This window comes from Octopus sinensis, linkage group LG4, assembly GCF_006345805.1.
Source record: "Octopus sinensis linkage group LG4, ASM634580v1, whole genome shotgun sequence".
NCBI lineage: Eukaryota > Metazoa > Mollusca > Cephalopoda > Octopoda > Octopodidae > Octopus > Octopus sinensis.
In genome coordinates, this window is record NC_043000.1 from 127,437,734 (window position 1) to 127,462,614 (window position 24,881).

General features: G+C 35.9%; 1 protein-coding gene across 9 annotated transcripts in view; it reads right to left on the bottom strand.

Annotated features, from left to right (window-relative positions):
• Positions 1-24,881, bottom strand: part of LOC115210341 (nesprin-1) — an 870,646-nt gene that overhangs the window by 659,489 nt on the left and 186,276 nt on the right. For all 9 annotated transcript variants that reach the window (XM_036502466.1, XM_036502469.1, XM_036502465.1 and 6 more), the window contains 8 exons: positions 23,092-23,415; positions 19,584-19,733; positions 16,563-16,730; positions 14,231-14,368; positions 11,234-11,395; positions 10,290-10,507; positions 6,675-6,783; positions 3,272-3,592 (listed from right to left, as the gene is read on the bottom strand). In XM_036502466.1, the coding sequence (XP_036358359.1) occupies positions 3,272-3,592; positions 6,675-6,783; positions 10,290-10,507; positions 11,234-11,395; positions 14,231-14,368; positions 16,563-16,730; positions 19,584-19,733; positions 23,092-23,415 (1,590 nt within the window). The remainder of the gene's footprint in view (positions 1-3,271; positions 3,593-6,674; positions 6,784-10,289; positions 10,508-11,233; positions 11,396-14,230; positions 14,369-16,562; positions 16,731-19,583; positions 19,734-23,091; positions 23,416-24,881) is intronic.

The following is a 24,881-nucleotide window of genomic DNA, read 5'->3' on the forward strand; positions in this document are numbered from 1 at the left end:
AAAATCAAGTAGTGAATTATGTGTTTATTTCTTTATGTTATATTTTTATTTCTCTTTTTTGTTCTGTGGTTCATTGTTGTATTCAGAAGTTCCACCTTCCACTTCTTGAGAGTTTATTGAACAAGAAAGGTCTTAGACTTTGTTCACAGAATAGAATCAGTGACTCATAAAAACGTTTAGCTTTGCTTTTCTTATGTATTTTCAAAACATGAACTGAATATAAATCTACAAAATTAATATTCTCCATTTTCTAAATTTTTTTTTATTGTTCAAGAAATGAAAAAAGGAACCTGTTTATAAAACATTCAACTTGCTAGACAAAAAACTAAATCCCCCTTAGATTGCATCCTATTAGCTTATTAAAAAAATAGGAGGGGCATATTGGACAATGTAGTCCCTGCTATATTAAAAAATGGGATGGTCATTGCAAGGACATCTTTAATCATAAGTCTGCTCAATCAAGGCTGATCTGAAGTTAAACAATAATAACTTCTTAATGAGATATTAGAAAAACAATGTCCACACCCCACCCCACCCCCGAAAAAAGAAATATATTGATTTCTTTTATAGCTAAAGTCCATCATATTAAACAGAATGCTGTAGCTTACCTAAAAATACAACACAATGCTAGTGAACCAATGATGATACCTGCTAAAAGTAACAGTCAAATATCCCTCAAATCATTTCCTAACATTATCATCATTTATGCTATAATGAGATAGTGGCTTCACAGGATCCAGCAAGCTGCAGGCTGTGTCAAGTTCCAATGTTAGCTTTGGCTTGGTTTCTACAGCTAAATGCTTTCCCTTATGCCAACCACTTTACAGTGTGTGCTGAGTTTTTTTTTCTTTTTTTGAATGCCACCAGCACTAGAGAGGTCATCAATTATCTTGCAAGACAGGAAAAGAACAGGGAAAAGGAAAAATCCCCATGGACTATGAGCGGGGAAGAGTAAATATTTGAGATGAGGAGGTGGCTTTATGCCATGTTAAAAAAAGTAAAGAAGATATTGGCTGGATAATGTAGGTCCAGATATTCCTCAAAGATGGAATGGTCATAGTTGGAATGTTTTTGATCATAAGTCTGTCAGACCTAGGATTAAACAACCACAAAGTATTACACTGTATCATTAATGTCACTAGTTCATCTAAAGATCAAATAATCCAAGATATCATCAGTAAAAGCATTAGACAAGCAGCATTAGCTGCTACTACATAGTAGCAGGGCTGTGATTATAGCACTCAGTTCTTGTGATTATAAGGATATGGGTTCAATTTCTGAACTGGGTGGTATGTTGTGTCATTAAACAAGATATTTTATTTCACAAAACAAAGAATATGATTAAGTGTCAGTACAAGGAAAAGGATAAAAATACTTTCAGGTTATTCTCATTGTTGGTAACAAGTGGGCCATTGAGATGTTTGCTCTGAACATCAGATTTTATTCTTTTATTCTTTTGCTTGTTTCAATCATCTAACTGCAGCCATGCTGGAGCACTGCCTTTAGTTGAAGAAATCAACCACAGGACTTATTCTTTGTAAGCCTTATGCTTATTTTATCAGTCTCTTTTGCCAAACAAACCACTAAGTTATGGGGATGTAAACACACCAACATTGGTTGTAAAGCAATGGTGGGGGAGGGGACAAACTCAGACACACATACACACAGGCACACACACACAAATATATATATATATTCGTTATAAGATCATAAATCAGAAAGAGCATACCCTAAAACAAATAGAGGAGTTGCATATTTTTTTTTGCAAAGAACAGTTATTGTTTAGAGAAATTGATTGATATTTCTAGTTCACGCTAGAAATGAAACCAATGGTATTTCTCTAAATTTATTATGTTACACATCCAAAAATAAACATATATGTGTGTGTTTATATATATATACATATATGATGGGTTTCTGTCCACCAAATCCACTCACAAGGCTTTGGTCAGCCCAAGGCTATAGTAGAAGACACTTGCCCAAAGTGCCATGCAGTGGGACTGAACCCAGAACCATGTGGTAGGGAAGCAAGCATCTTACCACAGCCACTCTAATGAATTTGAGGGCCATTGAGTAGTTGATGACTTTTAGGTAGTCTTTTATATTACAATTTCATCAATTTTTGCCTACATAAACATCTTGAAGATACGCCTTCACTATCTTTCCCTTTTTCCAGCTAAAAAAAACATGTATTCACCTCTTCAGGAAAACATTTGTTTCTGTCCCCTCTATCAGACTTTCACCTCCTTCTATACCATACTATAGCCTACTCAGTGGAAGGGTTTTGTCCTCTGAGTACTCGGTGACCTCTATAGTGCTGGTGCTATGAAAAAAGTCACCCAGTACACACTGTGAAGTGGTTAATATTAGGAAAAGGCCTGCAGCTCTAAAACCCATGCCAAAGCAGACAGTAGAATTCAGAGCAGCCCTCTGGCTCATTAGTTCCTTCTGAATCATCCAACCCATACCAGAATGGAGAAAGGGATGTTAAATGTTGATGATGATGAGGATGATAAGTATTGTCAATGATGAAAATGAGAGGGACAGGGGTACTCAAAGATATTTTTATATGTATGATATAATATAAAGTAGCTATGAGAAAACATTAATAAAGCATCAAAAATTAGCTATAACAAAATGAAATTGCTGTCTCCTCTTGTAAATGTATAAAACATGTTGGGTTGTCCGGAAAGTTCGGGCCGATTTATAGTAGCTTACCTTTCGACTCATTTTAGAACATAGTTGAGTCCATGAAATAGGATTTGACTACACCTCCATTTAGAGCACAGTTTAAGCTATCTTTTTGTGGAAGAAGGTTTATGTTCCTATAACCTGTGTTAATTTTGTAACCCATTAAAATGGAAGATAAAAAAGTTCATTTTTGGCACTTGATGCTTTGGAAACCAGACAAAAATTGCTGCAGATTGGCTAAGGTGTGTTACCCCATCCTCCATATTCACCAGATATTGCTCCTTCAGATTTCCACTTATTCAGGTCTCTGCAGAATAGTCTTAATGGTAAAAATTTCAATTCCTTGGATCTTGTAAAAAGGTACTTTGATGAATTCTTTGCCATGAAACCACCTCAATTCTAGGAAGAGGGCATTTTCAAGTTAAAGGAAAGATGGAGATGCATTGTGCAACAAAATGGTTCATATTTGGTTGATTAAAAATGTAATGGGAAGTATTTATTAACCTTTTTCTTTCCTTTAAAAATCGGCATGAACTTTCCAGACAACCCAATACAATACAATAAAGATTTATAAGCTTACCTCATGTTCATGTAACATTGTTTGAGCATCTTCAAGTCTATCAACATAGGGTTGTTCAACAATGGCACGATGTGTCTCCTCAAGCCAATGAGATTTACGATCTAAGTCATCACGAAATTGGAAGCATTTGGTAAATATTAGAGATTTGGAGGATATTTCAACTACACCAGGTTTAAGGTTGTTGAATTTCTCCAATATAATTTTCAGGTTATTGGATTCTTTCTGCAGACTTTTATCTTCGGCATCTTCAAGAAGAGTGTTCAAATTTTGGCTCAACCATTTTGATTCTTCACCATATTTATCCATATCTTTCTGCATTTCCTGAAGAAAGAGCAATTAAGTGTAAATATTCAACAGAAATTTGTAAGAAGAAAAGAGAAACTATAATTTAGAATATTCAAATAAAGAGTCACAGCATGCCATGAGACAATAGGCATGCGGAGACTACAATGCCATTCCAATTCTTAGCTGAAGCCAGTTCATTTACTTCACATTCACCAATAATGTTCCCTTTAAAAAAAATCTTATTTGTTCAATAAGTTAAGTTTTGTATTTCTTATAGGTATGGTTGTGCAGTTAAGAAGTTTGCTTCCTAACCATGTGGTCTCGGGTTCAATCCTTCTATATAGCACTTTGGATAAGTGTCTTCTCCTACAAGCCTTGTGAGTGGATTTCATAGATAGAAACTTAAAGAAGCCTGTCACACAAACACACACACATGTGTGTGTCTGTGTGTGTGTGTTACACTTGTTTTGACATCACTTGATTGCTGTAAACAAGCATCACTGTCACACAAGTGATGTTTTTCATTTCCAGTCTTCCATGTAAAACATATCTGGCCATGAGGAATTATTACCTTACTTGGAAACAGGCAAGAATTGGTGACAGAGTGGGCATCCAGCAGCAGAAAATCTATCTCTATAAACTCTGTCTACCCCATGCCAGCACAAAAAAGTGGATAGTAAATGATGATGATGATGATGATGTGAGAATCTACCTCACATTTTAGTCCATCAGGGTCACTTAATTAGAACCAATAATGCACTGAATGACTATAGGAGAAGCAAGGTGAGTACACAGACTTGGAATGAAAGAAGAGTGAAAGAAATAGAGGAAGATACAGAAAAATAACAAATTGACAGATGAACAATATTTTTGTTGTTTCTTTAACATTCACTTTTCTATGATATTGTGTCACATTAAATGGCTGCAAATGCAGACACCTATATAAAATACTGGACTGTTTCACAGTTGGGTGATCCCCATAAAGCACTAACTACTCAAATGTGAAGAAAATAAAAAGCAAAGAAACTAGTGCAGTAAAACAGAAAGTATTACTTTTAATATTCAAGAATGTTGTCCATGACATGTAGAACGATGTCTGTAAGACAACGTATGGAGCCAATAACTTATGGATGAATGCTTGGCTGACCTTTAATCCAGTACATTATCTAGAATAGCATTTTGTCAAACCTCCTTAACATATATTTTGTTCTGTAACGGCTAATTTAATTTAGAATTTTTCTTTGTGAGTCAGAAGTTCAAATCCATGGTAAATATGTTTTGGTTTACTTCACTATTCAGAAAAGGTACCAGGTAATTTTATGAGTTAATTCTATCTTGTACCATTCAAAATATAAAGTTAATTGTATCTTATATCAAATAAAATATGTGTACAACCAGCCATCACTCCTGAGTGAGTATACGCTTGGTAATATGTAACAAGCTTTCACCAATTGTTCAGGTACCTGTGTAGACATGAGCAGATATAAACACCTTCTCAGCCCCACTTTACCCTTGACTGAGTGGAACAGCCTGGATGTAACAGCTGGAGTGGGAGAGACTGCCCCAACACTCAGCCAGTATTCATTTTCATTTGGGTAGATTGGAGCAATGTGAAATGAAGTGCTTTGCTCAAGGACACAATGTACCACCCTTCCAAGAACTGAACCCACCATCTAATGATAACGAATCAAATACCACTAGATCACATACTTTCACTCTATTTTTTTTTTTGCTTATCTTTTTAGTCGTTTCAGTCATTAGATTGTAGCCATGCTGGGGCACCACCCTGAAGAGATTTTAATCAAACAAATCGACCCCAGGACCTATTTCTTTAAAGTTTGGTACTTATTCTATCGGTCTCTTTTGCCAAACTGCTAAGTTACAACTAAAAGATCGTAAACAAACCAAGCAGTGGTGGGGGGACAAACAAAGACACACGCACATAAATGAGGGGCGTTTCTTAAAAATAAATAGCAGAAATTAAATATTATTTGTTCAGAAAGGAGGAGGAACAAGTCATCATCATCATCATTGTTTAATGTCCGTTTTCCATGATGGCATGGGTTGGATGGTTTGACTGAGGGCTGGCAATCCAAGAAGGCTGCACTAGGCTTACCCTTACCCTCATTTCAATTACTGAACCATTAACTCATATATGTACAGTTTATGAACATCTATTCCAATTCTATACACACAAACTAATGCAATTTATAAACACAACTTTCACAATTCTATGTACAACCCAAATATACACCCATCATCATCATCATCTAATGCCGGTTGTCCATGCTGGCATGGGCTGGATGGTTTGACTGGGTTGGCATGCCAGGGGGCTGCACCAGACTCCAGTCTGATTTGGCATGGTTTTCTATGACTGGATGCCCTTCCTAATGCCAACCACTCTGAGAGTGTAATGGGTGTTTTTACATGCCACCGGCACAGGTGCCATTTGCGTGACACCAGTATGGGTGCCAATTTGCGTGACACTGGTATCTACCATGACTGCAATTTTGCTCAGCTTGATGAATCTTCTTCTCAAGCAAGACATAATGCCAAAGGTCTTGGTCATTGCCTCCATGAGGCCCAACACTCAAAAGGAACTCAGCCACTTTGCTTCCATGAGGCCCAATGCTCATATATATATATATATATATATCATTAGCATACACATTAGTGCCAATAGAATAAAACTTAAGCACTTATCACAACCTTTCCTGATCCCAATGTCTTAACCTTTTAGTAGCCATTTCTGTTGAAATACACCACTTCTGTTTCAATTAATTTTGAAGATAATGAAAAATATAGTAAGAGGACTTTGTTATTATTAAGATGGTGCTTATAGCATAAATTTATGGAGGTTTTATTTAAATCTCTTCAAAACAGGAAATTTGCATCAAAGAACCAGAGGCAATCCAAGCAGTGGGGTATCAAAAGGGTTAAATAAATTTATATTTTGTTTAATTTCATGTCAAAACTATTCCACAAACTCACTCCACTGTTTCTTTAGATTAACCTTCCCACTCAAATCATAACCCCCATGATCCTACTGTTGATGAATTTTTCATGTATTGAATTATTTTGGCATTAAGCTGAAAACATTAAAAATTTCAATACAAACCTGAAATTCTGAATACACTTTCTGATATTCATCCTCTGGCAGGCTTTTTTTCTGCATTTCTATGAGAAGTAGTTCCATTCTGGAAATTTTCTGAGAGAACACCTCCAGTCTATGATAAAAGACAAAAACAGAATATGTAATTGGTCTTGTGAAGATGGAATCAGAAATATACACAAAGCCTACAAAGAATATTATTAAACATCTAGGTACAGACATGGCTGTATGGTTACAAAGCTTGTTTCCCAGCTACATGGTTTCAAATGCAGTCCTACTGTGTTGTACTTTGGACAAGTGTCTTCTGCTATAGCCCCAAGCCAACCAATGCCTTATGGGTGGAACTTACAAGCAGAAACTGAAAGGAACCTCTCTCTCTTTCTCTCTCTCTTTGTGAGTGTGCGTGTGCATGTGTGTTTTGATATTGTGTGTTTGTTGTAACAGAATGTCATTCATTTCTAATATACTATCTCTAAACATCTCTAACCAAAAGAAAATATTACTTTGCTTGGAAATTGGTAAGGGTTGGTGACAAGAAAGGCATCCAGCCATAGAAAAATCTGTCTCAAATGTTATCCAAGCATGAAAAAATGGAAGTTAAAGTAATGATGATGCTGGTTATTTTTCTAATGGGAAAAATATTTTGTAACAATGTTTAAAGATAGCAAACTGATAGAATTGTTCGAAAATGGATTAACAGCTCTTTCATGTTTGTTCAGGATCTCAATGATCTGAGTTCAAATCCTGACAAAGTCAACTTTGTCATGCATCTTTTCATTATCATCATCATCATCAATAACTGATGGGAATTGCTAATGGTTGGCAGGATGTCTTGTAGAATCTCTTCTAATCTCTCTTCATTTCCTTTTGTTTTGAGTCAAAGTTCCACTTTGGAATTCAAACCTTATCAACAACCAATCACAATTAATCACCTGATCATTGAACCACAAGTGATAATGAAAATAGCTGCTGCAGTCAGATGAGGGTGATGTTGATGATGATGACAAAGATGATGATGATGATGAAGATGATGTTTGAAATCATGATTGGCAAAAGAAATTTTCAAAATTATTGTTATTATCATTTAGCTTCAGGAATCAGCACCTAATCCAGCAGACCAATGTTCAAAGGCATTCCAGCCATGATCATTCCATCTTTTTTTCTTTTCAAAAAAAAAATTTGCCTCAGTCTACATTATCTAAAGTTCTTTTATAAGACAATAAGATGTGGTGTAATTTGACTGCTCTTTCTAACAGCTCAAACAACTACATAGAGACTCACTTAGTTCATTAGTAGCTTACAGAAAGTAATGTTGTTAAGAATCTCTGTTATAGTTACCATATTTACTTGTGTATAAGCCACACAACTCTACACCTGAATTTAACTGGAAAAATGGGGTGTGGCTTACACACAGAGCAAAGCTAAAACTATGATGGGAAAAAAATTTTGCATTAAGATTCAACACTAAATTGAGTAAATATGATAATGATATTCATTATAAATCTGAGAGAAAAAGAGTTGGTGAGCAAGAAAATAAGCTTTGATGGAGAAAACAAGTCTCAGAAAAGTAAAATTTTTATGAATTTTCATCACTAAAAGTCTATTTACTCAGAAAATTTCATCTATTAAATCCTAATTATGCAAGACAGAGTAATTATATTTTTATAATATGATTAGCCAGACCAATCATAAAGAATAATTAATCATGTTGCAATAACATAAAACTTTCAAATATTCAAATAAGCAACTCTAGGCAATTTGACTTAGTGCTTCCCAACTGGGGTCCTTATGATCCTTGTGGGATCATTGTGGCATATAAGATTTTACTGTTAAAATTTATCTACAATCAATTGGTTATACCTCTACAATACACAAAAATATTTTAACATTCCAGTTCTATATTTAAGAGATGAGGAATTATGTACATTATTTATATTATTTACATTCAACGGATATTTGTCCTCATCTTGTTTGTTGTTAACACGTTTTGGCTGATATACCCTCCAGACTTCTTCAAGTGTCTTGGGGACATTTCGAACCTGGGTTCTCATTCCTAAGGTATTTTTCGATGTTATTATTGTTGTTGTTGTTGTTGTTATTATTGTTATTGTTCAGGTCACTGCTTAGAATCGAACGCGGAATCTTGGGGTTAGTAACCCGAGATCTTAACTACTATCCCATATGCCCATTGGCATATGGCATAGTGGTATAGGCATAGGAGTGGCTGTGTGGTAAGTAGCTTACTTACCAACCACATAGTTCTGGGTTCAGTCCCACTGCATGGCACCTTGGGTAAGTGTCTTCTACTATAGCCTCAGGTCAACCAAAGCCTTGAGAGTGGATTTGGTAGACGGAAACTGAAAGAAGCCCATCGTATATATATATATATATATATATATATATATATATATGTATGTACGTGTATATGCTTGTGTGTCTGTGTTTGACCCCCCAACATCGCCTGACAACCGATGCTGGTGTGTTTACGTCCCCGTAACTTAGCAGTTTGGCAAAAGAGACTGATAGAATAAGTACTAGGCTTACAAAGAATAAGTCCTGGGGTTGATTTGCTTGACTAAAAGCAGTGCTCCAGCATGGCCACAGTCATATGACTGAAACAAGTAAAAAGGAATAACAACATCGAAAAATACCTTAGGAATGAGAACCCAGGTTCAGAATTTCCCCAAGACACCTGAAGAAGGCTGGAGGGTATATCAGCCAAAATGTTGTGTTAACAACAAACAAGATGAGGACAAATATCCATCAAATGTAAATAATATTTTAACAAATTTTATACAATTCTTAATATTTAATTATAAAAATATAATAGGATTTTTTAAAACTTCAAATGGTTCTGGGGTCACCCAAGTAAAGTAGGAATCAAAGGGATCCATAGGATGAAAATGGTTGAGAATGACTAATCTAACCCATCAAATCACACTTCTATTAATGATAATTTCATCTAAGCTGAAGAGAGTTGTAGTGACTAAGTTTGATGTGGTTTTTGGGCTATCTTCATCATCAACACTGCACAGAGCCTACAATCATCTTTTGCTCACTCAGTATCCGTACTTGTAAATAACATCATCATTGTTCAACGTCTGTTTTCCATGCTAGCATGGGATGAACAGTTTGACAGGAGCTGGACAGCTGGAGAGCAATCCAGACAGACAATTGGAGTTTGGACAGCTATCCAGCTCCTACTTGTAAATAAGTACCATAATTTTCAGGGATGCATTTGTCATAGTGTGGAGGCACATGGCTTAGTGGTTAGAGCAGCAGACTCGCGGTCGAGGGATCGCAGGTTCGAATCTCAGACCGGGTAATGTGTTTGTTTATGAGCAAAACACCTAAACACCACACGGCTCCAGCAGAAGGTAATGGCGAACTTCTGACTCTTTCGCCACAACTTTCTCTCACTCTTTCCTCCTGCATATAGCAGCTCCCCTTTGACGAACTAGCATCCTGTCCAGGTGGGGAACCTATACACCAAGGAAACTAGGAAACCGGTCCTTATGAGCCGGGCGTGGCTCAAGAAGGAACAAGCAGCAATATATGTCATAGTAAGTTTCTTAGGTTGGCTCCAAATATTTGATTGTTCCATATATACAGATGTCTTACCTTATGTAGTATTCTTCCCATCGTTTAGGAAGTTGTTTCAATTCCACCTGAGAAGTATTGATAACCTTGCGCAGGCTTTTCCATTCTGAGTCCACTTTGTCATATTCAGCTGTCAGAGTTTGGTTCTGGCGGTCAAGAGATGAGAAATCAAGACAGATTTGGTGCATTGCTTCCAGTTGTGCTTCATGTGAAGTGTAGAATGAGTCAGTAAAATATTTCTGAAATCAAATGAGAATGAAAATTATTCAGGAGAATTATCAGAAATATTGATACCATTCAGTTTTAGTTTACAGAACCAGACCAATACCAAAACTGAATTTTAATTTCACTGGTGGACTTGCCAGGTAAGTAATCTGATCTGTGGCCATTGTTGAAATGAAAAGAATTACAGTCATTCAGAAACTGCTAATTTCACTTATTATATGGTGTCAACATTTTTGTCCTGCTAACTGCAGCCTGGCCACTGACACAGTTCCAGTGACCAAATCACAATCAGGGCAGTGAAAAATTGAGCGTTTAAGTGAAGTTAACAGACTTATGTGTTTTTGAATGGCTAATGTGGTCTTCCACGCTATAATTGTTTTAAATCTTGAGAGGCTTTTGAAATCTGATGTTTAGTTTCAGTTTCATAGACAGGATATCAGTCTATGTGTACATGTAACATTCCCTGATGATCTCTATTTACTTCAGACAGAAATGAGGTAATGTAAAAAACAAAAAGGTACTGTCCAAAAACATCATGAAATGCCTGCAATAAATCTGTATGTGAGACTCTGAATAGGTAACAGGTAATTGTATACTTTATTCCATTCAGAAACCTGATATAGACAAAGGCTGAGATACTTGTATAGCAAAATAGTCTTAGAATAAGCTGGTGACAAATTGTAATATAGTGATTAATAAAAGTGACAAAAATTCTTTAAAAAAAAGTTGCTTTTTTTTACCTTGTGTTTCTGAAGTGTTTCTGCTGCATGGTCACCGCTGGCCAACTTTTGTTTGTTTTGTTCTATGATAACTTTTGCTTCATTAATGGAGTCATGGAAATGAGATTTTTTATAGTGAAAGTCCAAATACATTTGCCTGGCAGGAATTTGGGATTCCAGTTCCTTCAAAACAAAAATAAATAGAAACAAGATCAGATAAATAAGAGTTTCGTTTTTCATTTTAATTAGCTAGGCGGCTAATTATAACATCAGTGATTGTTCAATCACTGCCTTCCTATATCAGTAGTGATGGATTTTGTCTTAGCATGTGGTAGCCAGTGAGTACATGCTACTGACAAAGCACAAAGAAGCAGAAATATGTGTTTAGAACTCTCAATGCCACAGCTGAATGACGATCATGCTACTCATACATTTGTATTTTTAAACACAGTACATTCGTAAGGGATATTATCTCAAAATGAAAACTGCAAATTAATTTGCCTTTCACAATATATTTGCATTAAGCATTAAATATGATATTGTGATATACATATTGTGATCGTTACCAGGGCCACGGATTGGCTCCCATGCCAGTGGCACATAAAAAGCACCATTCAAGTGTGATCATTGCTAGTAGTGACACGTGAAAAACAACATTCGAGCGTGGTCATTGTCAGTGCTGCCTGACTGGCCCTCATGCTGGTGGCACGTAAAAGCACCCATTACATTCCCAGAGAGGTTGGCGTTAGGAAGGGCATCCAGCTGTAGAAACATTGCCAGATCAGATTGAGCCTGGTGCAGCCTTCTGGCTCACCAGTCCTAAGTCAAACTGTCCAACCCATACCAGCATGGAAATCAGGCATTAAACGTCGATGATGATGATGATTAGATACATAGCTTCTGTTGCACATAATACATTTTTATTCAGTCAGGTAGCTAACTGCAACATCAGTAATTTTTTTAATCACTGTTTTCCTATATCAGTAGTGAAAAATTTTGTCTTAGCATGCAGTTGGCAGTGGGTGTGTGCAACTGACAAAGCCCAATGAAGCAGAAATGCACATCTGGCATTCTTACAACTACTGCTGTATGAATTTTGTTTACTACTGGTATATTTGTGTTTTTAAACATGGTATTTCCATAAGAGCTGTAATCTCTGAATGAACACCTCAGATAATTTGCTTTTCATGATGTATTTGCATTAAGTATGATACAGAGATGACTATTTTATTTTCAGTTTCATAAAAATAGGGTTGTATTCAAAGCTTGCAAGAACTCTGATACTAAATCCTGATACCTGATACTGTAAGCCTGATACTGTTGTTTAGACCCAAGTCAGTCCTGACTGAGCCGTAGAGCACTGAACTGAATGCCCTGTGGTAGTTTTCCTAAGTCCCTTCACTCTGAGTTCTAACCTCAGGGTCAATTTTGCATTTCATTCTTTCATTCATCCATCATCGTTTTAACATCCACTTTTCCATTCTTGCACAGAGTTTATTAAGGCAGATTCTTCTACAGCTAGATGCTGTTCCTGTCACCAACACTCATCTGTTTCCAGACAAAGTAATATTTCTTCATGGCTAGACATGTTTTCACAGAATATTGGAAATGAATGACACTGCTTGTATAACATTGATTATTTACAGCCATCATATGATGCCATGACAAGGAAAGACACACACACACACATTTCTGAGACAATAAAAAATACCAATTTTGATTGGTGAAACAGTATGATGAGTACCAGTATACTGGGTATTTTTTCATGGTACTAGTATTGGTGAAGTCACCATGTAAATTACAAGCCTAAGATCACTTTCAACTGAGTGGGATTACAGTAGAGAGGGAGGCAGCTTCATACTAGGTGATGAAAGGTTAAAGTATGAAGGAAGAAGCTAGAACAGGTCTCTTGCTGCAGAGGAGACAGATAGCTACTCAATTATACAAGAGTTAGTGAGAGTAGTTAGTGTAAAGCAGGGGAAAAAGAGATAAAGATAAAGGTGACAAGATGACAGGGTGGGCCCTAGACAGAAGAAAAAGAAGGAAGGATATGTAGCAGTTGCAAGGTTGTATGGTAAGAGTGAGATATAGTTTCAGATGAGTAAATATAGAAACTGATGAACAAGGATGTAGTAAGTTCTCCTAAGTTTCCACTCAGTTTCCATGGGATGTAAGTGACTAAGATCACATCATTCCTTCTGAATAGCAAGTTAGTCCATTGCAGTGGTTCTCATTTACAGTTGAGTGGACTGGAGCAATAGGAAATGAAGTGGTTTCCTCAAAAACACAACACAGTTTTGCAATAGGGGATGCACACCCAAGCCATTAGGCCATGTAGCTTCACACAAGGGTGTTAATTATGTGAGTGAATGGAAGAGAAGAGATAGAGAGTAAGTAAAGGGAAGAAAAAGAAAGAAATATATACGCCAGATAAATGATTTTTTTGATGCGTGATCAGTTGTATATATATTTCTTTCTACTATAGGTATAAAGTGGAGGCACATGGCCTAGTGGTTAGAGCAGCAGACTCGCAGTTGAGAGATCACGGGTTTGAATCTCAGACCGGGCGATGCGTGCGTTTATGAGCAAAAATACCTAAGCTCCACATGGCTCTGGCAGAAAGTAATGGCGAACTTCTGCTGACTCTTTCACCACAACTTTCTCTCACTCTTTCCTCTTGCATCTTGCAGCTCACCTGCGATGGACCGGCGTCCCATCCATGTGGGGAACCGATACACCAAAGAAACCGGGAAACCGGCCCTATGAGCCAGGCGTGGCTCGAGAAGGAACAAACATAGGTATAAAACTAAAATTTTGTAGGGTGGGGGTAGTTGATTACATCGACCCCCAGTGCTCAACTGGTATTTATTTTATCAATCCTGAAAAGATGAAAGGCAAAGTTGACATCAGCAGTATTTGAACTTAGAATGTAAAGACAGACGAAATGCCCAGTATGCTAACAATTCTGCCATCTCGCTGCCTTGATCAGTTTGTTATATATTAAAACAATAAATTTACCTTTAGCTTAGTTTTAGTCTTGTTAACAGTCTCATTTATCTGGGGAGCTTCATAACCGGGTATAAGTCGTAGTAACTGAATACTAGATTCATGGAAATCCTTCCAAAGAACATCACCAGGGTTGCCATCAAAAAACTTCTGCGTGAGAAAAAGAAAATAAAAGAATAAAACAATGATTTTGTTAATATTGGTTTCAAATTTTGGCAAAAGGCCAGCAATCTTGGGGGGGGGGGTAAGTCGGTTATACTGACCCCAGTGTTCAACCGATATTTATTTTATAAACTTCAAAAGGATGAAAGGCAAAATCAACTTTGGTGGGATTTGAACTCAGAACATAGAGACAGACAAAATGCCACTAAGTATTTTGCCTGGCATGTCAACCATTCTGTCAATTCATCACCTTAATGATTTTGTTAATATTACCAACTTGACAAATTATGATGTAATCATGTATAGAGTATAACAGTGTAGTGGCTGTATGGTCAAGCATGCATTGCTTTTGTTACGGAATCTTACAAGACATTTGACTAAACAAACACTTTACTCTCAGTCTTACTAATGTGTCAGACTGTAGAAGAAAGCAGATTGTTGTTATTGCTGTTTAACCCCAATCAGCCTTGATCACAAACTTTTAATCATGAAAAACATTCCAGCCACAACCATTCCATCTTTTTCTTTTCAGGCAAAGTATACTCTGAACTACATTATCTAATACATCCTTCTTTTAAAAATGTAGGGTTATTTTAAAGGATTCTTTTAAACATTTGGCTGCTATTTCTAGTACATAGAATGACCACAAATGAACTCCTTCAGGGTGAATTCCTCTGCTGATATATTTTGCAGTTGTCATTGTTAAGCCCCAGGTCAGCCTTGATTGATGAAACTCCTGATAAAAGGCATTCCAATCTTCACTATTTCATTCCTTTTTCCATTTTTTTTCCCCAGACACAATATATCTAGAACCACTTTATCAAATGAGTCCTTTCCCAATTTTTTCTAAGATATGATATATAAAGGCCAATTTAACAGCTATTTCAAGCAGGCTGAGCAACTATGTAGTGGGTCAAGCCCTCACTGGTTCTCACACCATTCAGTATTTAGAGAAGAACTATTAAAAAGACAAAAAAAAAAAAAACAATCTGTGTTAGGGAAAAAGCATCTATCTGTTAAATTCTTGCTTCAACAACCAATGCAAACATTTCTATTTAGAGCTTTTTAGGGAATTCTAAACCAATAAATCACTTGTTCCTTCTATATGGTATTGAGTTCTTTCCAAGATATTTAGTTACTAAACAAGATCAACAGGTGGAAAAGCACAGATAATTGACAGCTCTCACAGATGTTTTATGAAAAAGAAAACTAAAGCTCACAGCCCATGCAATGGCTTATTTTCCTTATCTATCTTCCTGTGCTTGCAATGATAAAATGGTTTGAGCAAATGTAAATGGTTTTTATATATGTACGCCATTCTTATCATTAATCATTCAATTGTGAAGTAAGAGCAGAACTTGTTTTTTTATTTCTTGTTCTGCCAGTACACTAAACAAAGACGGATATAAGTATTAGAAGCATAACACAATAAATAACAGCAGTAAGATTTCAATTTATGCTATCGTACTCTAACCTCTCATCACCTGGCACAAAGCCACCTCCTTCAATACCACTGGTATCACATAAAAAGCACCCAGTCCACTCTGTAGAGTGTTTGGTGTTAGCAAAGGCATGCAGCTATAAAAAAAACCATGCCAAAGCAGACCTTGCCAGTTCTGATCCCACAGAAAAAGCACCCACTATACTCAGTGAAGTGGCTGGCATTAGGAAGGGCATCCAGCCATAAAAACCATACCAAAGCAGATTTTGCCAGTGCTGGTGCCATGTAAAAAGTAACCAGTTCAATCTGTAAAGTGGCTGGTATCAGGAAGGGCATCCAGCCATTAAAAACCATACCAAAGCAGATTTTGCCAATGCTAGTGCCATGTAAAAAGCAACAAGTTTACTCTGTAAAGTAGCTGGCATTAGGAAGGGCATCCAGCTATAAAAAAAAAAAAACTTTGCTTGTTCTGGTACCACATAAAAAGCACCCAGTTCACTTTGTAAAGTGATTGGCATTAGGAAGAGCATCCAACCATAAAAACCATGCCAAAACAGACAGTGAAGCTTGGTGCAGTCCTCTGACTTGCCAGCTCCTGTCAAACAATCTAGCCCATGTCAGCATGGAAGACAAACATTAAATGGTGATGATGATTAAGGTCAGAAGTCCAAACCTATCACCAAATTCACTGGGAATTGAAGTATGTAAATTTTAAAAAATAAAGGAGATTGATTTAAAAACCTTATGCTTTTTAATTAGATCAGGAATGTCATCATCAGAGTCTGCAAGGACTTCTCGAGCTTGCTCTATCCAATCATCCATTTGTTGATATCGCTGGCAATATAACTGCCAAAGTTGAAAGGCTTCTTCAAGTTTCTTTTCACTCTCACTTGCTGAGCTATTCAAAGTCTGTAATAACACAAACAAGAAATTTAACAGAAATATTCAAAAAAGTGGACACAGATAGATGAAAGTGAAACTTATCGAAAAATACATTCAACTTATTGAGTGATCTTAGAAATATAATTTGTTTTTTATTAATAAAGTTGTAGAAGCTGCTCTCTAAAGTTGGAATGTAAGTTTGTTTGAAGTTATTTATTGTGCCTCAAGTGTAACAACTTCAAAAATACTATATTGTTGAACAGATATGGTATGTGAAGATAATTTAAGGTTAGAATAAACAAGTACAGAACCATATGCATACAACTTCATGTAATTATATAAGTACATACACACACACAAAAAATATAGACACATACAAATACATATAAATATACAAACACGCACACACACACACACACACAAACATACATACATAACCACATATGCATCGTGTATGACAGTACTCATGTAAATGGTTATGTGTAAATATTTATGTACAATATCTGGGATTGCCATATACACCCCAATTTCACACAAACTATGTCCATCAGATGAAAGAATGAACTAACTTTTCCCCAACTAATATCTCCAGTTACTAGTTATGAAGATATATATATATGTGTGTGTGTGGAGGCACATGGCCTAGTGTATAGAGCAGCGGACTCATGGTCGAGGGATCGCGGCTTCGAATCTCAGACCAGGCGATGTGTGTGTTTATGAGCAAAACTCCTAAGCTCGACACGGCTCCGGCAGAAGGTAATGGTGAATTTCTGCAGACTCTTTCACCACAACTTTCTCTCACTCTTTCCTCGTGCATCTTGCAGCTCACCTGCGATGGACCGGTGTCCCGTCCAGGTGGGGAACCTATACGCCAAGGAAACCAGAAACCAGCCCTTATGAGCCAGACATGGCTCGAGAAGGAGCAAGATATATATATGTACTGAAAAATATTCCAGAGTCATTATTTTAATCTACCTATTCAGTGAATTATTTTCACATCAAAACTATAAAATCTTCCACTTATTCTGTGGTCATTTAGCTATCAGTTGATTATATTTTTCTAAAGATGTCCAATAATATAGAAACATGTCTGGAGTTGTTCACAAAGCTACCAAAAATCTGACTCACTACTCTATCATATTGCATGTCTCAGTTTCTTTTTTTTTTTATTGAAATTTCACAAGTTAAAATTACCAGCCATTTTGACAGTTATTTTCATTAAAATGAACAAATTTTTCTTGTCATTACAGTTATAACTTCCATGAATTCAAAAATATATTTGGTATTCTGTATTAAGCATGGCAGCAAGCACTTATCTATATTCTTCATAGAGAAGAATACCCTCGGGAAATTTTCCAATATCACTATTTTAAATAAGAGGAAACACAGATGATGTTTCTCTCCACACACACACACACAGAGACACCCACATACACCCACATGTATACACACACAGATACATAGATACATGTACACATACATGCACACACACACACACACACACACACACATAATATATGGCTCACCTGAAGCACTGAGATATTGGAAAATAAGTATTTAATAAGTATCTGAGAAGACATTACAATGCAAATGAAACTAAAAAATAGCTCCTTATATATCAAGTAAGATACCTGTTGATGTCAGAAAAAAGTAAACAGAATTGCCTACAGGAATTGAACCAGATATCTGTTGCATTATGGATGGTCATGATTAACCATTATACCAAAATGATTGAATACGTCTTGACCATCAAAATTACAAGCATTAAATGGACAAGCTAGAAAGTAAACACTTTTTTAAAATTTTTAAATAAATATTTAAGAAACTGCTACAATGAATTTGTAAGTAATAGTTCTTATATTTCAATAGCTTAGATATTTATTTTCAAATTTCACAATGCTTCAAGGCAAACTAAATAAAAATATTTAATTTCAAGCTTGGCCAGTGAAAGCTTCTGATTTTGATGGTTGACAGTTGTCAGTTTGCTTAGGTGTAATGGTTCTGACAGTCATCTTACATACAATATCTACATGATTTGAATTCCATTGGTGAGTCACTTCACTTTTTTTTCTATCAAGGGATGTCTTATCAATATAATACATGAGTTTTGTGTGTGTGGGGTGGGGGTAAAAAAGAATCACCGAATAATATTTCTCTTTTTTCAAGGAAAAGTTTGACATTTACTTCAAGATCCCACCTCTCTAAATCTACCTCAAACACATACACAAAAACTAAATATGTGACACTGAATGATATTAAAGAAGTTGTTAAAACATAGTCGTCAATTCATGCATTAATAATAGATGAGCATTTGTGTGTAGGTGTAGGAGTGAGAGAAAGAGAGAGGGTGAAAGAGAGAGAGTGAAAGAGAGAATAAAACAGGAATGTGAAAAATTCTTTTGGCATTATTTATTCACCATTATTATTTCATTTTCTGAAAAATTTCTAAAATTTCTTACATGTTTACCCAACATGTACAATTTTGTGATACCTATTAGCAAATGAAACATGTGTAACGGTGAATAAATTATACGAAAAACATTTTCTGAGTTCCTGTTTTGCTATATAATAACTCAACAAGCAAATGTTTCCAGAATGTTCAACTCTAATATGTACCTCACATTAATACATCAACAATACCATCTGTGCTTCAAGAGGACACGGACTGGATTATAACCCTACCTACATAATTGTGTGTGTGTGTGTGTGTGTGTGTGTGTGTGTGTGTTGAATGTACAAACCCAAACAGTTTCTATTACCTTCAGCAATATGAAGAAATGTGATACATCAAACAGGTTTCTATAAGTGACTTAGTTTAACTATAAAGAAAAATAGTTATTTTTAAAATCTCCCTAACTACAACAATAAAAACAATCCTACCTGAAATCTCACAGTGGTTGTCTGTAACAGTATTTGAGGAGGTTCAAAATCCACAACTTTTAATTTACTCTTATGAGAAGCCATTTTATGTAACAATTTTCCTTTGCTTTCCAACACAGATTTTTGGTTTTCAGTTTGTGAGAAATGCTCCTGTGAAAAGATTTTATCAAATCTATTTATGGTTTATCTGAGGATATGATCATGGAGAGTACAAACTGAAACAGAAGTGGATCTAACAACACAGGAGTTTTAAAATGGATACAATGATTATCAGGGTTCAAGTGGTCAAAACTGCTTGTGTTGAGAATAATATACAAAATTCATAAAACTTCAAGGTCTTAGAGGAAATATAAGAGAGGAAAGAGAAATACATTCAGCAAGCGCAACTGAGACCATAACCTTGTGGCCTATTCCAGGGGTGTAACCAGTCCATTTATGTGTGCCTTTCCTTCATTGGACACTAAACTCTGCTTGCGAAGACCTGTTGAGGCAAGTGAAATCGAAATCAAATTCGATGACTGGCATCTGTGCTAGTGGAGCGCTAAGAGTACCATATGAGTGAGATCGTTGCCAGAGCAACAAGCTGGCCTCCGTGCTGATGGTACGTTAAAAACACCATTCGAGCATGATTGTTACCTGCATTGCCTTTCTAGCACTTGTGCCGTTGGCACGGGAAAAAACATTCGAGCGAAGTCGTTGCCAGTGCCGCTGGACTGGCTCCTGTGTAGGTGGCACATAAAAAGCACCATTTAAGCGTGGCCATTGCCAGTACTGTCTGACTGGCCCTTGTGCCGGTGGCACGTAAAAGCACCCACTACACTCTCGGAGTGGCTGGCATTAGGAAGGGCATCCAGCTGTAGATGGATGCCCTTCTGATCTGCCAGATCAGATTGGAGTCTGGTGCAGCCATCTGGTTTGCCAAACCTGTCAAATCCTCAAACCCATGCTAGCATGGAAAGCGGACGTTAAACGATGATGATGATGAAAGTTTACATTTAGTTTCCATATAGCTCAAGAGGATTCAATGGATCATAGGCCCACATCTTGTTAGAAAAATGATTTCTATGGCTGGATGTCATTCTTAATACCAATCTAAAGCTATATTCATATAATTTTCTGTTTTAAAGTTTGATATTATGTTATTTAGCCCCAGGTCATCCCAAATTTAGCAGATTTATGATCTAAAACTTCAACCATGAATATCTACTATATCTTTAGCATTATATATAATGCTGATTTCAAATTTTGGCACAAGGCCAGCAATTTCAGGGGAGGGAAATAGTCAATTACATTGACTCAAGTACACAAGTGGTACTTATTTTATACACCCTAAAAGGATGAAAGGCAAAGTTGACCTTGGTGGAATTTGAACTCAGAACATAAGAACAGATGAAATGCCACAAAGCATTTTGCCCAGCATGCTAACGTTTCTGCCAGCTTGCTTCTTTATATCCAATATTACAAATATTATACAGCACAGCATGAACTTAAGATAGTAGGGTGTAATTTGAAGGAATTTGAAGGAAATTTGGCATTTATTTCTTGCAGGCCAAGATACCATGTAGGTACACTTTTTGTTGTTTCCTTTTTAAAAGATGTTTTGTTGTTTAGTACCAGGTCACCTCAGGCCAACAAAACATATGATCAAAAAATTTCGGAAATAACCAATTCATCTTCATTTTTTTATCTTTTCCGATTAAAGTGTACTCCAGTTCTTTTATTGCTGTAGTTGTGGTTTGGAAACTTGGTTGCTATTTCTAGCAGGTCAGGTCAGGCAACTATGTAGAAGGCTTTTGCTGGTCAGTTTTGTTTTTCTTTTTTTTCTTTTTCTTAGGTGTAATTTGTGATTATGCTAATTGTTCTGAAGCAAAAAGGGATTTTAAACATTCTATAACCAAAGGGAAAGTTTACAAAAATAAACAAGAGACGAAGGCAGGTGGAGTACAAACAAACAAATGTATTAGTATAGGAACAGAAAAAGTCTTTTACATTTCGAGCCTACGATCTGCAACAGAAAAATACACAGAAAAAAACAAGGAGAGAAAAAAATGCATGTAGGAGCTAACGATGATCTATTATGGCGTCCTGATGTGGTGAATAGTGACACTGGTGTCTGTAATAATAATGACAAAAACACAGAAATGACAAAATGATCAGGAAGATATATCATCATCATCATCACCATTATCATTATTATCATCATTTAGCATCCATTTTCCATGCTGGTATAGGTTGGACAGTTCTACAGAAACTGGAAAGGACAGCACTAAGTCCTATTGCTCATCCTAATACCAACAACTTTAGAGTAGACTGGGTGCTTTTTACATGACACCAGCACAATTGAGATCACCAAGTAGCTCACAAGACAAAGACACTTCAACTGAGGGTGTGTAGTACTGATGGGGGTAGCTAAGTGTCTGGTAATGAATGGTTAAAGTATAATAGAAAGACAGGAATAAGGTGGTGAGCTGGCAGAAATGTTAGCACGCCAGGTGAAATGCTTAGTGGTATTTCGTCTGCCATTACGTTCTGAGTTCAAATTCCGCCGAGGTCGACTTTGCCTTTCATCCTTTCGGGGTCGATAAATTAAGTACCAGTTATGCACTGGAGTTGATGTAATCGACTTAATCCGTTTGTCTGTCCTTGTTTGTCCCCTCTATGTTTAGCCCCTTGTGGGCAATAAAGAAATAAGAAAGACAGGAACAAGTTCTTGCAGCAGAGGAGATACATGGCTATCCCTGTTGGAAACTTGTTTGCTAAATCAGTTAGATATCAGACCAATATCTAACTGTGAAAATGAATTCCAAAAATTGCATTCCTGTTTAATTTTCTATGTTCTTCAGTACACATCAGTTTAGTATTCTTTCTAAAAATTGAAATTGTATATTTTAATGTAAAAGTTGTGTTTATGACAGGTATTTAGGATAGTGTCCTAAAGGTACCAAATCTAATTCTGATTGATAAAATATGATAGGATAGAAACAGGTGCCTTCCTGTAAGGGAAATACAAAGTTACCCCAGTTGAAAAAAGAAAATGGTTGGAAAGATATAATGCGTGATGTATCAATGATATGAGTTAATGTCATCAACAAGTAATATCAATACATATGAAAAAACCCACAAAGAAATCAATATCATTATTCGTGTTTAATATCCATAAATATGATTCATATTTAATATCAAGAGATATCATTCATGTTAAATATTTACAGAAGTAGACTATTGAATATTAGTTTGTCCCTCATAAAAAAAAAATAAATATCAATGCTAAGCAGAAATTACAGAGATTAACATGACTAACTATACTGCTTCCTTTCTTTGTATTATATTCTTACATTAAGTCTTTTATTGGCTGAATTCTATTGAATTGAAGATGACAAGATAAACTGTATGACACCATCTTGTTTTCTTCGGTTCCTTTTTGTACTAATCACTTGTAAGTCATCATTCAAATTTATCGGAAATCTCTTCATATCAAAGCTACAAGAGTGAAAAAAATTACAATTACCTTATGAGCCTCGAGCCAATTTTCCACTTTATCAAAGTTTTCATTTAATTCGTGCTCTTGAATCAGAGATTCTCCAATGTCTAACCAAGCATTTATTGCAGTCATTCCATGTTCAAATGATTCTATATTTGGTAAAAGTATTTTCACATATTTTATTTTCTCAGCTATTGATTTTTTGTTGGACTTAAAAGTTTCAGTGTATTTTTTCAATGTTTCCAAAATTTGGTCGACTGATTCTCTGGGACTTGTTTTAGCAAGTGAATGACCAGTCCTGTTGGTAGATTTCAGCTTATGTTCCATGTTAGTGACTTCTTTGCTGGACACCTGTTGCAACAAAAATAACACAATTTAAAAAAAAAAAGAGCAAGATCATCAGGAAGTGTTATAAGCATGGGAGGGGCTGTGTGGTAAGTAGTTTGCTTACAAACCACATGGTTCCAGGTTCAGTCCCACTTGCGTGGCACTTTGGGCAAGTGTCTTCTACTATAGCCCCGGGCTGCCCAAAGCATTGTGAGTGGATTTGGTAGATGGAAACTGAAAGAAGCCCATCATATATATGTATATATATACATGTGTGTGTGTGTATATGTTTGTGTGTCTGTGTTTGTCTCCACAACATCACTTGACAACTGATGCTGGCGTGTTTACATCCCCGTAACTTAGCAGTTCAGCAAAAGAGACCGATAGAATAAGTACTAGGCTTACAAAGAATAAGTCCTGAGGTTGATTTGCTCAACTAAAGGCGGTGCTCCAGCATGACCACAGTCAAACGACTGAAACAAGTAAAAGAGTAAAAGAGAATGTTTGCACTATATTTCTATTAAAATACTGCTTTTGTTTCAATTAATTTTGGAAATAATTAAGATTTTAGTGAAATAACTATCATTATTAACCCTTTTCTGTTGAAATATACTATTGCCTTTGTTTCAATTAATTTTGGAAATATTGAAGAATTATGTGCAACAGCTGTCATTATCAAGCTGGTGTTTGGAACATAAATTAACATGAAATTTTGATTAAAGATTTTAATTTAGATTACTTTAAAACAGGAAGGATGTACTAGTGAATTAGTGGTAGTCTCAGCAAGGTTAGTATCAAAAGGGTTAAGAAGAATATAATTAACATATTTTTGAAGACATACTCAAAGTGTTTCCTTAACCCTTTTGATACCAACCCGGCTGAAACCGGCTCTGGCTCTGAGTACAAATGTCTTGTTTTCATAAGTTTTTAATTAAAATCTTCCACCAAACCTTAGTCAAAATTCATGTTCCTAACACTAGCTGAATGATAATTAAGTTACTTTACTGAATTCTTTGTTATATTTAAAATTAATCGAAAGAAACACTGAGCATCTCAAAATAAATACAGTAACGAAAGGGTTAATCCATTCATTATAATATTTCTGTTAAAATACATTACCCCTCATTGAAAAAAATGAAGAATGTAATGAAATAATTGTCATTATTAAACTGATGGTTTAGAATATAAGTTAACATGAAATTTTGATGGAAGGTTGAATTTAGATCACTTGAAACAGGACAAGAATGCTCTCAAGTGGATTAAGTAAAATGCTATGGGCCCCTACAAATATTAAAAAAAATTTTTCCCCAAAATTATGAACTATGAATACAAGACAGAAATTGAGCTTGAATTCTGCTGCCATGCTTATATCTTCATTCCTTGTTAATTTTAATTAATTACATTCTTTTATTCTTTCATTGGACTCAGTCCCTAGACTGTGGCCATGCTGGGGTACTGCTTCCAAAAGCAACTCTTTTACCACTTGATTG